Genomic DNA, 16166 nt, shown 5'->3' with positions numbered 1-16166 from the left:
GGTGGTGTCGCTGAGCAGTCTAAGGCACTGGACTCAAGTTCCATTCTCTGCGGAGGTGTGGGTTTGAATCCCACTGCTGCCAAAAATGGAAATATATTCGCAGCTTATCATTTAAATGACCCTATTAGGGGTAGTTCAGTTCAGAGGGGCACCTCACAGTGCCAAGGACCCAGATCGATTCCACCCTTGGGTGGCTGTCTGTGTGGAGTTTGTACATTCTCCCTATGTCTGCATGGCTTTCTTCCCACAGTTCATAGATGTACAGGTTAGGTGGATTGGCCAATTCTAAATTGCCCATGGTGTCGAGGGATGTGCAGGCTAGCGGGGTAAGTCATGTAAAAGCAATTTTACAGGGATAAGGTGGGTGTGGGATGCTTTTCAGAGGGTCAGCGTGGACTCGATGTGCCGAGTGTCCTGCTTCCACACTGTAGGAATTCTATTCTGTTGGACGTGGGGTGGCACAGTGGTTAGCTGCCTTACAGCGCCAGGGACCCAGATTCAATTCCATCCTCTGGTGACTGTCTGTGTGGCGTTTGCACATTCTGCCCATGTCCTAGTGGGTTTCCTCTGGGTACTCTGGTGCAGGTTGCACGTGTTGTGGTCTTGCATACATATTTGCTCATTGATAAGAATACAGGAACAGGGGTAGACCATTCAGCCCTTCAAGTCTGCTTTGTCGTTCTAGATTATGCGACCATCGAGATGATTAATTACCCCGCTCAAAGTTGCATTACACATGATCTAATATAGCCTGTGCCCTTGTTCGTTCTTCAAAATATTACTCCTAAAAGCAATTCCAGGAATTCTTTCTCCATAGCATTGGTGCTCATTAGATTGACTTAGTTTATATAGATTGAGCTCACTCATCATTACTGTATTCCCTTGCTTTACGCAACTATAATTACCTTAATTTATACCATGGTCTACATTATCCTACGAACAACAACTACTGATATTTGTGGCTGTTTGTTATTTCTCAGCTCCACTAATTATTTAAAGAAAACAACAGTATAAATAAGATAAATTTAAAAATGAGTAACTGTTTACTGTTGTGCTCATGCACCTGAAACAATATGTATTGTGCATAAAAATATGAAATACTAGATGTATGAAAGAGTGTTTCCCAATATCAATTCAGTGTATTATTAGAAACTTTCAAACTCCATAACTTTGTCAATAAAATGTAGCCTTAGGACAAACACTGGAGATACCATGCTTGTCAATTTGCAACTCAATTAGTTTTCATTAATGTGAGACAGAACTTCCTCCAAATAAACAATGGCAGGATAGAAGTTAATTGTGACTTCTCAGATACTGAAGCAGTCCATATTCAAAGAATCTGGACACTGTCACTGGGTCAAAATCCTGAAACTCCCTCTCTAAAGGCATTGTGGGTTAATGTCGTGGTTCAAGAAGGAAGTCACCACCATCCTCTCGAGGGCAACTAGGGATGAGCACACCCAATGAGACTCACATCTCACTCACCAATAAAACAGAAGCCAATGAAAGCTACATTACACCATATTCAGTGGGGCTGACTTTTACTAAAAAGTGACAATTTTAAATTAGTTTTAACTAGTAGAGATATAAGTGTCCAGAGCTCATAATTTTTTTAATATCTGTAGCTAGAGGTTAGTTGTTGGTAATAATAATTCTTGTCACGTACAGAAACTTGGACAGTGCTTTTTTGTCAAGCATGTGTTGCAGGAAAAGCACAGCAGGTCAGGCAGCATCTGAGGAGCAGGAGAATCCCCCTGACCTGTGCTTTTCCAGCCCCACACTCTTGACTCTAATCACCAGCATCTGCTGTCCTCACTTTTGCCTGTGCTTTTTGTCACCCTGGTCTGAAAGTCAGGTATATTTAGTAATCTTGGGATATTTTTTAAAATCTTTAACTTTAGTGAGGACTTCAGGAATAGCAGGGATCAGTTTCCAGTGTGCTACTCCTGAGAGGCACAACACTCTATGGTGCCCTGCTCACATTATCGTACACAAACTGACAATGGCAACAACTCCTCAGATCCCTGGCTCTGTCAACATATCGAAAAGCTAGCTATGTATCAGGAACCAGAAACATCTGGATGGGCAACAGCGCAGGACAGAATGGAATTCTTGTTATACTGAATCTCCACTCCATTCGCTTCTGTCCACATCTCCAATGTAATGTGACTCTTTCTTAAATCCCAGCAATTCAGTGCAAGTGATACCAATGTGCTTTTATGCAGAGTACTACTAATAGATATGTAAATGCTTTTGAAGCTTTAAGATGCCAATTTTTATCATGATTGCATTAGAGAAATAGATACTTTTTTCTACTTTGGATACTTGAGGAACTCCCTTCAAAAATTGGACTGGGGCTAAAGATCCAATTTTAGACAGCAAGGCATCATAGTAATGTCCGTCTGCTTCAGCAGGGCGTGCATCCAAGTTACTTATTCTCACTTGTAGTGAAAATAGACAGGAATCTAAAGCACAAGCTGTGAATGAGCAGAAATCCTTTGGCATCATACTTACCGTATATACTTGAGTAATAGTCAATCTCATGTAAAAGTCGACCCCCTATTCTTGGCCAAATAATCTGGATCGTTACATTTATCATGTGTGAAAGTTGACCCTAGTTCTTTACAGATAACAGATCAACGTTTATGAGTCAATGTGCCGGTAACTCCACTCTGCTCCTAGTCTTCCAGTCCACTCTGGGTTTGGATCCACTCCGGGTTTTCAGAAATACCGCATTTCATTTTCTTTTCTTTAGAGTCATAGCGTCAAAGAGATGTACAGCATGGAAACAGACCTTTCGGTCCAACTCGTCCTGATATCCCAACCCAATCTAGTCCCACCTGCCAGCACCCACCCCAATCCCTCCAAACCCTTCCTATTCATATACCCATCCAGGTGCTTCTTAAATGTTGCAATTGTTCTAGCCTCTACCACTTCCTCTGGCAGCTCATTCCATACATATACCACCCTCTGTGTGTAAAGGTTGCCCCTTAGGTCTCTTTCATATCTTTCCCATCTCACCCTAAACCTATGTCCTCTAATTCTGGACTCCCCCACCCCAGGGAAAAGACCTTGTCTATTTACCCTCGCCATGCTCCTCATGATTTTATAAACCTCTATATGGTCACCCCTCAGCCTCCAATGCTCCAGGGAAAACAGGTCCAGCCTGTTACAGATCAGTTGGGCTTCTGCTAATGATACGGTATGAATTTCGATGAGCATGAATTTCAGTCCCTCAAAAGTAGTATCCATGTAATAGGCAACCCCATAAATTCCTGATTCCTGAAGAAGGGCTTATGCCCGAAACGTCGATTCTCCTGTTCCCTGGATGCTGCCTGACCTGCTCCGCTTTTCCAGCAACACATTTCCAACCCCATAAATTTAACCTTAAGAAGTAGTCAAATAAGTTTGACTATTAATCAAGTATATATGGTAAGTCAAGATAATGGGACCAAATCAAATGGAGCACCATACTGGTTACATTCCAAACATCAACTATTCCTCAAGGAGACCATTATGATCCAGTTACACAAAATATCCACTTGGTTTTGCCTCTCCATGGATATCTCTTTGCATCAGGAAATCACAAAGTCTAACCATGATGATGGGAATGATAATGATATCCTCACCAAAGCAGGAAATAGAATGTTAAAAATCACACAACACCAGGTTACGGTCCAACGGGTTTATTGAGAAGCACTAGCTTTCGGAGCGCCTTCATCAGGTGGTTGTGGAGTCTAAGATTGTAGGTGTGATTTTTAACTTTGTACACCCCAGTCCAACACCGACACCTCCAAATCAAGAAATAGAATAGCAGCTGTAAAGGAACAATATTATAATGAATAGTCACCTTAGTGTTCAAGAGAGAAATTTGAGCTTGATGAGCTACAAGGAATTAATTGAAGAGATGGCAGAGAGAGATTCCACAAGGGTGGAAGATGTAATGCATCTACATTTCCAAAGCAAATCTCTGGAAAGCACCTTGTAAAAGCTTAATGAATGAGGAATGAAAATACTGAACTGAGGACAACTAGCAGAATGGACAGCTAAGCTGTTGCAAGTAAGAAAGCAGGCAGGAGGGGCAGAGACTAACAATTCAAAGTGGATGGTTTTGTAGGATCCCCCAATGATCACTGATAGGCCGATTGTTGTTCTATATTTATATTGATAATTTAGACTTTGCAATCAAAGCTACACTGCTGCCAGCTGGTACCATCAGTAAAATTGGCTTCTGAGTGTGGTTTCTGAGGGTTGTTGGCATAATTAAAGGATTGAACCTTCTGTTTTCTTTTGGTTAATTTCAAGTTGCTTGAGTTATTTTTGGAGGACGCTTCACTGTGAGGCCTCTTGTAACTTACCCAACCTCACTGCATGAACTAAGCGCCCTGCCCCAGGGCACCCCTATGCCCAATCACGGTGTCATCTTACAACATGACATTCCCAGGACCACTCACCAGTTCAATGAATATCTACTGAAAGGAAGCTATGCATCCTGACATTTATTAACAATCTGATGATGCCCCTCACAGGCACCATCATAGCACAGCCACTGTACACATGATATGTAGCTGGCACAGCTGGCACTCCCTCTTACATAGAACCCCATTCTCTCGCCCTAGTCTTAGTGGAACCACCACACTGCACACTTTAACTCTCCATATCTTCATTCTTTAAGTCAGTACTACATTGCACACAATGCCCACTGTAAACCTGTAGCTTGATCTTCAGAAGGAGAACATCACGTACGGACAAGCGATTGGATAAATATAAGCATGAACTTTTATTTACAGGCAGCAAAACTGAACACAAACAAAACCAATAGATGCTAAGGTTCACTGCCATAGTGCAAACCAGATTTCAGCATCATAGCCGATGAATATTTTACTGTCCCTGATGGTCTGCTGCTGTCAGCTCTTGTCTATTGGAACTAGGCATCAATAAGTCTCTGTCTAGCTTGTAGCACCCAATATAGCTGAGCCCTGTCATGGACAACAGGTTCCTCCACCCCAAGCTTTTTTTTCTCCTCCTTATTCAGCTTTCCTGGCCTATCAATAATTGCCTCATTTGCCTAACCCCTTCACATCTCTCTTTAGGCTCCATCTCCATCAATCCGCTCACCTGTCCCCCAGCACCTCCAACCTCACCTTCAGCATAAATACCACTTTCTCCTAACAGCTAACAGTTTCTAACAAACAGTCAGCAGACTCAAAAAGCTAACTCTACTCTCTCTCTACAAATGCTGCCTGACCTGCTGAATTTCTTCAGCAATTTCTGTTTTATTTCAGATCTCCAGCATCCACAATTATTTGCTTTATTTTGGAATTTTTCTGATCAGAAAAATGAATGCTGCCCTTGAACTTGAAAAGCTAAAAAGATCAATGGGTCGGAAAAAGTACATTAGCGATAGAGGCGCTTACTCTTCGTGAGGTGTTAAATAAGGGGGGTCAGTTAGTTCAGTTGGCTGGTCAGCTGGTTTGCAGTGTGAAGTAATACCAGCAGCTTGGTTCATTTCCTGTACCAGCTGAGATTACCATGAACATGGTGCCTTCTCAACTTCACTGCTAGTTTGAGGCATGGTCACCCTCAGATTCAACTCACCACCAGTTGTCCCTAATGGGACTACGGCACTTTACCGTTAGGAATGACATTTCTCTTAGTGGAAATGTTGGAAGAAAATCTAAAAAAAGATTCAGCAGCCATACTCATTGATAACAACATGTAAATCCAGCCAATGAGGATGAGTAGTGTTCAATCAGGTTCTAGGTCTAGCTAAGTACTCGTATTTCATGAAGGGCTCATAAAATGCTAGGTTACTGCGGTATTAAAAAACACAAGCTAACATACTAAAATGTTTTTTTTGGCTGGAATTGCGTAAGGATGTGGCCAAGTTCTGCAGGATATTCCATGTGTGTAATCTCACTGCTACAGTTTTAACACTTTTCTTTCCTGATGATTCCTTAGACATTTCTAGTACTGCTCTGATTTAACCTGCATCAGTTGGCTTTGGTGTGACCTGTCTTAGACAACGGATGCATATTATTTACTTCATGTCACTTTTCGGTTCTGCCCAATCTCCTTCATAACTTGGGCAAACATCTTTTTGTTCCTGAAACAAATGCTTCTTCCATCTGGGCAGATTTTCTATTCCTCTGATTTCCTTATAGATTTCCATATGACTGTCACCCCACCTGTAACTACCTATTTGAGATATCATCAGTATCTAACAGAGTATCTGCTTTACAGATCTTTAATGCTGGATGCTTATTTAACTAAGCTTTCACGTATTCAGGAACACTAATTCTCAATTCTTCCAGAAACATGATTTCCCTTCTGTTCTCAACATGTTTCTCTAACTTGATCAGTTAGAATTGATCAGTAAGTTCATGGATGATGCAAAAATTGATGGATTGATAAATAGTGAGGATTTAACTTATGGAAGGATATGGATAGGTTGGTCAGATGGACTGAACAGTGGCAAATGGAGTTTAATCTGGTTAAGCGTGAGGTGCCGCACTTAGGCAGAACACACAAGGCAAGGGAATACATGATGCCCAGGACCCTGGTCAGAGAGACCTTGAAGTGCATGACCATTAGTCACGTAAAATAGTGAGACTGGTAGATAAAGTGGCATGTGGTATACTTGACCAAGGCATAGAGATAAGAGCAGAAAGATAATGCTAGAACCGTGTAAAATGTTAGTTAGGCCAGAGCTAGATCATGATCTGCATTCTCGAAATTATACCATCAGAGGGATGTGATTGCACTGGGGAGAGTGCTGAGGAGATTTACCAGGATGTTGCCAGTGTTGGAGGATTTCAGTTATGAAAACAGATTGGACAGATTGGGGTTGTTTTCCTTGGAATAGAGGAGACTGATGGGTACATGATAGATATGGATCCAATTGTAAGGGGCATACATTAAAAGTTTCCCCTTGGTGGAGGAATCAATGACCAGGGGCCACAATTTTAAGATAAGGGGCAAGATGTTGAAAGGAGATGTGAGGAAAACATTTTTCACCCAAAGGGTGGTGAGAATCTGGAACTCTCTGCCTTGTAAAGGTGGTTGAGGCAGAGAGCTTCATAACATAAAGAAGTATTCACTTACATTTACAATGCTCAATGGTTTTGAGCCAAGTACTGGAAAATGGGATTTGAAAGTTATTTTTCTGTGCTGGAGACCTCTCTGACTTCATAACTATAAAAACAATGATCCTATAGAATTTATTTTTCTTTTGAAAATTCTACAAATATCTGATTAGTTTTCTTCCTTGTAATTCAGAGTTTTAATTGATAATTTTCAGGAATAAGCTCATAAATCTTTAGAACTACTTTTTCATGGGTTCATGATTTGCAGATTGTACTTCAAACAAATTTGCATGCAATTATGGATGTAGTTATTAAAACATTTCAGCAAAATGTACAGATACCTTTTCAAATATGATGAAGTATCTTTTGACTTCACCTTCAGTAAAGTATGCACTAAGCATAGATTTTTAGTTAACTCAAGTCCTTTAATGGAATCTGGTGCATCCTCCAAACTACTGACTCTTGTTTATATACTGTACGTTTTTGTAAGCTATGGTAGGCCCCAGAGGATCTTTTCACATTCAGCAGAGACTTTCCTGCACATCCATCCATCTTATCTACCGTTGCACTTGATGTGGTCTCCTCTCCATCAGGAAGACAGGACACCAACTCACAGAGCATTTCAGGGAACATCTCTGGGACACAAGCACTCAACAACCCCATCACCCTATGGCCAACCATTTCAACTCCCTCTGCCACTCCTCCAAGGACATGCAAGTCCTGGGCCTCTTCCACCCCCAAATCAAAACTACCTGACAACTGAAGGAAGAACACCGTGTCTTCTACCTTGGGACCCTTCAACCACACAGCATCAACATCGACTTCACCAGTTTTCAAATCTCCCCTCCTCCCACCTCTTCCCGATCCAACCCTCCAACTCAGCACCACCCTCTTGGCCTGTCCTCCCTGTGCATCTTCCTTCCCACCTATCCACTCCACCCTCCCCACTGACCTATCACAATTACACCCCCCCACACCTGCATCCATCTACCACGTTCTCACAAGCCTTCTCACCCCCAGCCCTGCACCCAACTCCATTTATCTCTTAGCCCCTTGCCCCTTCCATATTCCTGATGGAGGGCTTATGCCTGAAATGTTGACACTCCTGCTCATCAGATGCTTCCTGACCTGCTGTGCTTTTCCAGTGCCACCCTTTTAAACTCATTGTGAGCTTTTCTCTATCCAACACATGTTGCCTAATTTCCCTATGTTTTTTGAGATCAAGCATTTTTTTTATTTACACCCCTTTTTCATTCAAGATTTTATATTTTCAGATCTCTTTTTCTCACATTCTCTTTCATCACAGAATCCCTACAGTGTGGAACAGGCCATTTGACCCACTGAGCCCACACCGGCCATCTAGACCCAGTCCCAACCCTAACCCCATAACCCTGCATTTCCCATAGCCAATCCACCTAGTCTGCACATTTTTGGGGCTGTGGATGAAAATCCGTGCACCTGGAGGGAACCCATGCAGACACAGGGAGATTGTGCAAATTCCACACAGACAATCGCCCGAGGCTGGAATAGAACCCGTATCCTTGGTGCTGTGAGGCAGCAGTGCTAACCACTGAACCACTGTGCCGTCCTTGCATTTCCTTTCCATGTCCCTTTGATTATCTTTCCCATTTCTCTTTCCTTCTCTTTTTCTTCCTTCTCTTTATAACTTTAACTTTATACCAAGAATTCAAATGGATAATTGTTCAGTCTTCTATTCCCAGAATATTAACAACATTCAAAGCCATCTTGGAAATTAATTTATGTAAGAAACTTCACCACAATCCTCCCGTATTATTTTAAGCACCTCCACATTCCTGCTTCTTTTAAAAAAGACACATCTCTCTTTAAGTCAATGAATTCAAAACCTGGCAGCAGCCCCCACCTGGTATGGAGCATGCTGGTGGTATTACCCAACATACCAGATCCCAGAATAAAATCAGACTCGATAGATTAAATATTTTTATTTTAGTTGAGTTATTGGTCAATCATTGAAATATATTTGCATGATGTTGCCGAACTTTTTCTCAACAATAGAACAGGCATTTATTACACAAAAGATGAAAACAAATAATAATGTTATCGAATATAGAACACCATTTCAAAGAGCGTTAAACACAGCAAAAGAAAGTTTTGATTTATTTCCTAACAATGTTAAACCTTAAAGTTGGATACAGCTGATTCTCCCTAGTTCTTTCCTGTGAACTGTGAGCTCATCTTACACGAATAACTAAAAAACTGAGAGCCTAGACTTTCTCAGTTTTTTAATACTCTGCCAATTTCTGACCAAGCAATCTTTGTCTGGAAATAAAATTTGTGATTGATTTATCTGTGTTTTTCCTATATTCCTGTTTTCGGAGTTAAACTACTTCTGACTCTATTCAGGTCTTCTCTGAACAGCTGAAAACTTTTAATCCCTGGATTTTCTATGCTAAAATCAAATCTTGGTTATCCTGAACCAAAAACAAACTGATGTCTCTTAAGTTTTGCCCCATCTGTCATAAAGCACTACAATGAAAGTAATATTCCATTCGCAATTCAGTTCTGCTCGTACTAAATCAGCCCTTTTTTCCAAGAGGAACGTCTGACCAAGGTTTTTTTTAAAGTATCAAAAAAGTAACCAATCACATATGCCACTACTTAAAAAACTCTAAGTTCTAAAAGTGTAAATCAGACACCTTCATGACAATGGATAATTAAAACGTGCAGAATAATGTCAGTACTTTGTCCTTGCAGGAGAATTGGACTTAACTTTAGAAGGGATGGTATATATTACAGTGGCAGTGATTTAGGTTTAACACATAGAAGGTTATATAACCATCATTGCTGAAATTGTGAGACTTCGTGCTGAGCAGACAGCTGTTTGTATCAAAAAATGTAGACTCTCTTTAAAGTTATGCCAGTACATTTAATTATAATACAAAAAAGTTCAAGAGAGATTGCATCATGTTTTAATGAAGGAAATGTATTAGAAAATGATTGAAGTGAACATTTATAGGAATGTGTTCATGGAAACACGTGCAACACTACTCAAAACCGTGCACAATAATGGCAATAACCCCAGTGGACCTTTAAATACTGGCGAAGTTTCAAACTTGAAATCTATATAAATATGGTTCTCATCACCTAAGAATGATATTCTGGAAATTAATGTTTACCTTTGTATTAATAATCATATTGCTAGTGAGCAAAATCGGATATATTCTGTAAAGTGGATGAAAGTGATTAAATGAAAGATATTGTCGCAATGAAGTAAGTTTTGATTTCCATGTTGGTTCTTTTCTTGAAAGAATACTTTGGTCAATGGCTCATGCATCCCGGTTACAATATAGCCATTTAGGGACAGTTTTGTGTAGTTCACCTTTTGATGTAGTCCCTTTTTGAGAGCAATTATGGATCTAAGAATTGGCAACATATTTTTCGCCTATTGTTAATTTGTGGCTCAACCTTTGTATGTAGTTGGATACATAACTAATTGATAAACAACTGCAGTACTGGACCTTGTTTCAATATAATATAGTAAGTGTTATTTATTACACACTGTTAATAAGATATTGAGCTTTGCTTGGTTCAGGAATCTGAGCTTTGGCAGACTGAGCGCCGTTTTAAATCTGAGAGTGGGTTATTCAAACTCTGGAAACACGGCTGAGCTGTAAGAGGTCTCTTTGAATGCAACCAACTTGCATAAAATTTCCAAGAGCTTCCAAGGAGTAAAAACAAATAAGTTGACTCTCAGATTGTTAAGAAGTGCAGCGATAAGTAACAATATCCATTAAAGGTTACTCAAGAGCACATCGTCTTTAGGATTTGGCTGAATTTCCATGAGGTTCCCAGGTTGCCAGCTTTATGTTTCATTTCCTATGCCAATGTAACAATGGCCAAGCAGAAAGATCCCACTGGAAGTAGGTTCCTTGCTCTTTTTCTATTTCATCTACTCAGTAAACAGTGATTTTCAGTAAATATAGAATAGAATCCCTACGGTGTGGAAACAGGCCATTTGGCCCAACAAGTCCACACTGACCTTCCAAAAAGTACTGCACCCAGACCCATTCCCCGATCCTATTATTCTACATTTCACCTGACTAATGCACCTAGCCTACATATCTCTGAACACAATAGACAATTTATCATGGCCAATTCACCTAACCTGCACATCTCGGGATTGTGGGAGGAAACCCACGCAGACTCAGGTAGAATGTACAAACTCCACACAGTCACCTGAGGCTGGAATCAAACCTGGGTCCCTGATGCTGTGAGGCAGCAGTGATAACCACTGAGTCACCGTGCCACCCAACTATACAACTGAAGTTATATTCCCTTGAAACTGGAATGAGATATGATACTCAACACATTCGAAAACCAAAGTGAAATCAAACAAAAGTATAGGTTTATATGAGAAGTTTTGTTTCATTATCCAAGACCTTCTAAAAAAAATTGTAACCTATATTCTTAGAAAGGATTATGGGTTTGAATTGTTAAAACATGCAAGCGTACAAATTATGAACCAGAATAGGCACTTGGACTCCCAGGTTTCCTCTGTGATTGGTAAGAACATGGTTTATCTGTTTGTTGAACAACTGCTACTTGCTGCCTCACCCCAATACTGTTTCTGTCCCTGATGGATTGCTCCTGTAATTGACACTGCCTCCATCATTCTCAGGAGACATGAATCCCTCAGATTAAGACTTACGGAGAAAAGCTTTGCTTCTTAAACAGTGGGGAGACTACAGAGATAGCTGATACATTGATGATCATCTTCCATTCTGCAATGATTCCTGCAAATTGGAAGCAAATGTGCCACTGCTGTTTTGGTGATAAAGTCAACATATTGATACTAATGATGTGATTTGATGGGATCACCAGTGCATTGCTCCCATCACTGTCACAATGCAAGGCACAAAATACTTTTGGAATTCATTGCTGAAAATTAAACCAGGTGTATTGCTCCTTCATCAATTTCTAGTTTTCCTGACTCTAAGTTGATACTTCCATATTGAATCTGCTTGAAGAGCAGTGAACAATAAATCTTACAGTCATATTTATACTCCTGGACTTTTTTTTCTGATTTATTTCTATATGTTTTTGTAGCTAGTGCTGAATTTCTTGTTTCTGTACTTTTCAAATTTTTCTCATTTAAGAATCTGCACCTAGATACCTTAGTACCCAAGGTGGTGTTGTAAGTGGTTATTTGTAAATGTTTCACTGTACTCATGTGACAATAAAGCTAATTTAATTCAAATATTTGCTGAATAGGTTCATCACTCTTCCCAAGTGCATCTTCCCAATTATTTGCAAGATTGTGGTCCTCCAAGTCCAGCATTCTTGCAATAACTGAAATTCCTGGATCTCCATTGCAGCCATTGACCTTGCAGAACTCCTGTTCTCATTCACTTTTCATGCCTTTGTATCCCGTGGACTTTTACTTTCTTGGCACCTTGCTGTGAGGGATCTTATCAAAGGCCTTGAGTAAAGCGATGGAAGGTGTCATCAACAGTGACTAGCAAGCAGCAATTGCCTGCTCACCGACACCCAGTTTGAGTTCTGCCAGGGTCACTCAACCCCTGACTTCATTATAGCCTTGATTCAAACATGGACAGAAGTGTTGAATTCCAGAGCTGAAGTGAGAGTGACAGCCTAGCCAGTGATGCCCACATCCCATCAGTGAATTTAAAAATCCTTTAGATTATTATTGCCAGCATAACTGATTAAAAATTAATCTTTTCTTTCCTGATTTCTTGCTTTGCAGATATAAATGAATGTGCTCAGGCTCATTTGTGCCATAGAGGACGTTGTATCAACACCCCAGGTTCTTATCACTGTGACTGTGAAGAGGGTTACATCATGGCTCCATCAGGACAGTGTAACGGTAATTGAAATCATTGACTGCTCTCTAACAGTGAATTGTATCCTAGTCATCGGGAATTAATTCAATGAATATTGAGTTTAATTTCAGATGGTGTCAGTTAGAAATATAGAACCAGGAGTAGCGCATTTAGCCTGCTCCATTATTTAATATGACTAATCAAATACTTCAATTTCTCTAACCCGCACTATCCCTATAATGCTTTAGACTACTGAAAATAGAAATCTACCAATTTCTACTCTAATATGCTCAAAATTGAATTTACACAGCCCTTTTGAATTCCAAAAATCATAACCCCCACGTAATTTCTAAGTGGCAACTCCCACCCTTTAATTTTAAATTGTGCACCTTTGTTTTAGACTCCCTAAACAGAGAAAACATCTTTCCTGTGTCTACCTTGTCTATCAAGATTTTCCATTTGCAAATGTATGCTTATTATGCCCAATGAGATCATTTTTTTAATCCAAAGGTCCATTTATCAAGATGATAACTGCTAGCATTGTAGCTGTTACTGATGTAAGGCTGACAGGTTTATAGTTCCCTGTTTTCTCTCTTCTTCCTGTCTGAAATAATGAAGTGTCATCTGTTAGCTTCAAATCTGCAAGAATTATTCCAAATTCTATGGTATTTTGAAAGATAATCACCAATGCATCAATTATTTCTGTAGCCACCTCCAACATTCTGATTTATCAAGTTTCATCTCCATCATTTCTCCAGTACATCCTTCTTACAAATACTAAGTTCCTTCACTCCTAGTTACTTGAATCCCTGATTCTGGGAGATTTCTTGCAACTTCCTCAGTGAAAACAGTTGCAAATTAATTAATTCAACTGCTCTACCATTTCTCAATTCCCCGGTGTAAATTCTCCTGACGAACTGAAATGGATCCACATCTGTCTTACGTAAATGTTTCCTTTTTTCAGGTTTGAGTGTTTTTCTTTTGGCATGATTTGGAGGAGCCGATGTTGAACTGCGGTGTACAAAGTGAAAAATCACGCAACACCAGGTTATAGTCCAACAGGTTTATTTGGAAGCACTAGCTTTTAGAGCACCGCTCCTTCATCAGGTAGTTGTTCCAAAGGCTAGTACTTCCAAATAAACCCGTTGGACTATAACCTGGTGTTGTGTGATTTTTTTACTTTCTTTTGAGAGGTTGTATTCACATTCAGCTTTTCCTTTCCTTATCAGTTTCTGGGGCCATTTTGGCTGCATTCTGAAAAAACAAAAATCTCAGTCCTCAGATTTATTACCATTTCTAGCCTTTGTTTTTCAATGTGGTGTAATCCTTAACTTCCTTTGTCAGCTATGGTTGACTTGAACTTTATTTTGTGGTTTTGCATCTTGAAAGAATGTATAGTTGTAGTAAGTCATGTAATCATTCTTTAAGGACTATCCATTGCCTGTGTACAGAGATGCCTTTTAACGTACTTTCCCAATCCAGCCAATTTGTCCATAATGTTTTCATCATTTTCTCTTATTCACATTTAACACCTTTCTTCAGATAGAAGTACCCTTACTTTCAGCATGTAAAATTCTATCATATTGTGGTCACTCATTCCTAAAAGTTTATTAGAGAAAATGATGCAGAGTCACAGAGGTCTGTAGCACAGTAAAGGATCTTTCAGTCTATCAAATCTGCACCAGTCAGAAATAACTACTTAACTATTCTTAACCCATTTTCCAGCATTTAGCCCCTAGTGTTGTATATCTCAGCATTTCAAGTGTCCATCTGAATGCTTCTTAAATGTTATAAGGGTTTTTACCTCAACCACCTTTATAGGCAGTGAGTTCCAGATTCTCACCACCCACTGCGTGAACATTGTTATCCCTCATGTTCCCTATAAACTTCCTGTTCCTTTTCTGAAAACTATGGCCTGGTCAGTGATCTCTCCACCAAGCGGAAAATCCCTTCCTGTCTACCCTGTCTCATAATTTTATACTTCTTAGTCATGTCCTCCCTCCATCTCCTCTGCTCCAAGGGAAATGACGCCAAGCGATCTACACTCTCTTAGTATCTTAAACTGTTCAGCCCAGGCAACCATCTGGTAAATTTCTTCTGCAGTGCAATCACATTCTTCCTAAATTGTGGATTCCAGAACTGCACACAGTACTCCAGCTGTGGTGTGACCACTTTTACACTGTTCCAGCATAACCACCTTGTATATCACAGTATCCTTCATCACTCAACTGATTTCTCTGTTTTAGATTCACTGGTTTCTGCCACATTTTTCCCTTTGGATATTAGAGTTCGGAAAGTTTGAACAGGCTTTTCCTTTCTCATTGTCACAATCACAACTATGTATCTACTCAGATAAATTGTTTGACAGTACAGACAAAGCAGACATTGCTTTGTCCAGTTTACACCTCCTTGCGCAAATAATGGACTTTTCTTTAATGATGCAATGTTTTATCAATCAAGAAGCTGAAAATTAAGAAATCTGGTAGAATAAAATATACAGTCAGTCGATGGATGGGATCCGTTGTGAAATGCATTTGCACGTCAATTTGTTCCCAAGTCAGAACACTGAAGGATGATTAGAATTTTTCTATCAGATTCCCTGCAGTGTGGAATCAGGCCCAACAAGTGACCCTCCAAAGAGTAACCCACCCAGACCCATTCCCATACATTTAACTTGTGACTAATGCAGCAACCTACACATCCCTGAACACCGTTGACAATTTAGCGTGGCCAATCCACCTAACCTGAACATCTTTGGACTGTGGGAGGAAACCGGAGCACGTAGAGGTTGGCAGACAGACACCGGAGAATGTGCAAACTCCACACAGACACTCACCGACTGAGCCCATGTTACTCATAATGTAAAACAGCTACTCATAAGTACAGGAAATATTTGTATGTCTTCTCTTTTAAAATTACACCTCCTCCCCCTCCCCCCCCACCATGTGGGATCGCATTATAAGTTAAATGTTCATAAACTGGGCAGCCGCTGTATGTTTGACCAAAAGTAGCAGCTCAAAAACCTTGATGGATGACATCAGGTAAGGGTTTGGCACATCACAAGGTTGACTGACCCAGCAAGATTTGGACATTATGGCATGATGCCGTTGCAATGTAGTTTGCAAAATTAGATTCCTTTGGTCTTTCAAAATCTGAACTTGTAGACATTGTGCAAATTGTGGATGGTCTAGTGGGATTATTGCTGGACTGTTTTTCCAGAGACCCAGATAATGTTCTGGGGACCCAATTTCAAATCATACTG

General features: G+C 40.1%; 1 protein-coding gene across 2 annotated transcripts in view; it reads left to right on the top strand.

Annotated features, from left to right (window-relative positions):
* LOC122553394 (latent-transforming growth factor beta-binding protein 2-like) overlaps positions 1 to 16166 on the top strand; it is a 465241-nt gene that overhangs the window by 318262 nt on the left and 130813 nt on the right. For both annotated transcript variants that reach the window (XM_087989653.1, XM_087989652.1), the window contains exon 19: positions 12829 to 12948. In XM_087989653.1, the coding sequence (XP_087845779.1) occupies positions 12829 to 12948 (120 nt within the window). The remainder of the gene's footprint in view (positions 1 to 12828; positions 12949 to 16166) is intronic.

Source organism: Chiloscyllium plagiosum, unplaced genomic scaffold (assembly GCF_037043375.1).
Source record: "Chiloscyllium plagiosum isolate Xiang-an unplaced genomic scaffold, Cpla_swu_hap1 HiC_scaffold_8, whole genome shotgun sequence".
Taxonomy (NCBI): Eukaryota; Metazoa; Chordata; class Chondrichthyes; order Orectolobiformes; family Hemiscylliidae; genus Chiloscyllium; species Chiloscyllium plagiosum.
This window is presented reverse-complemented; position numbering and strand designations above follow the sequence as displayed.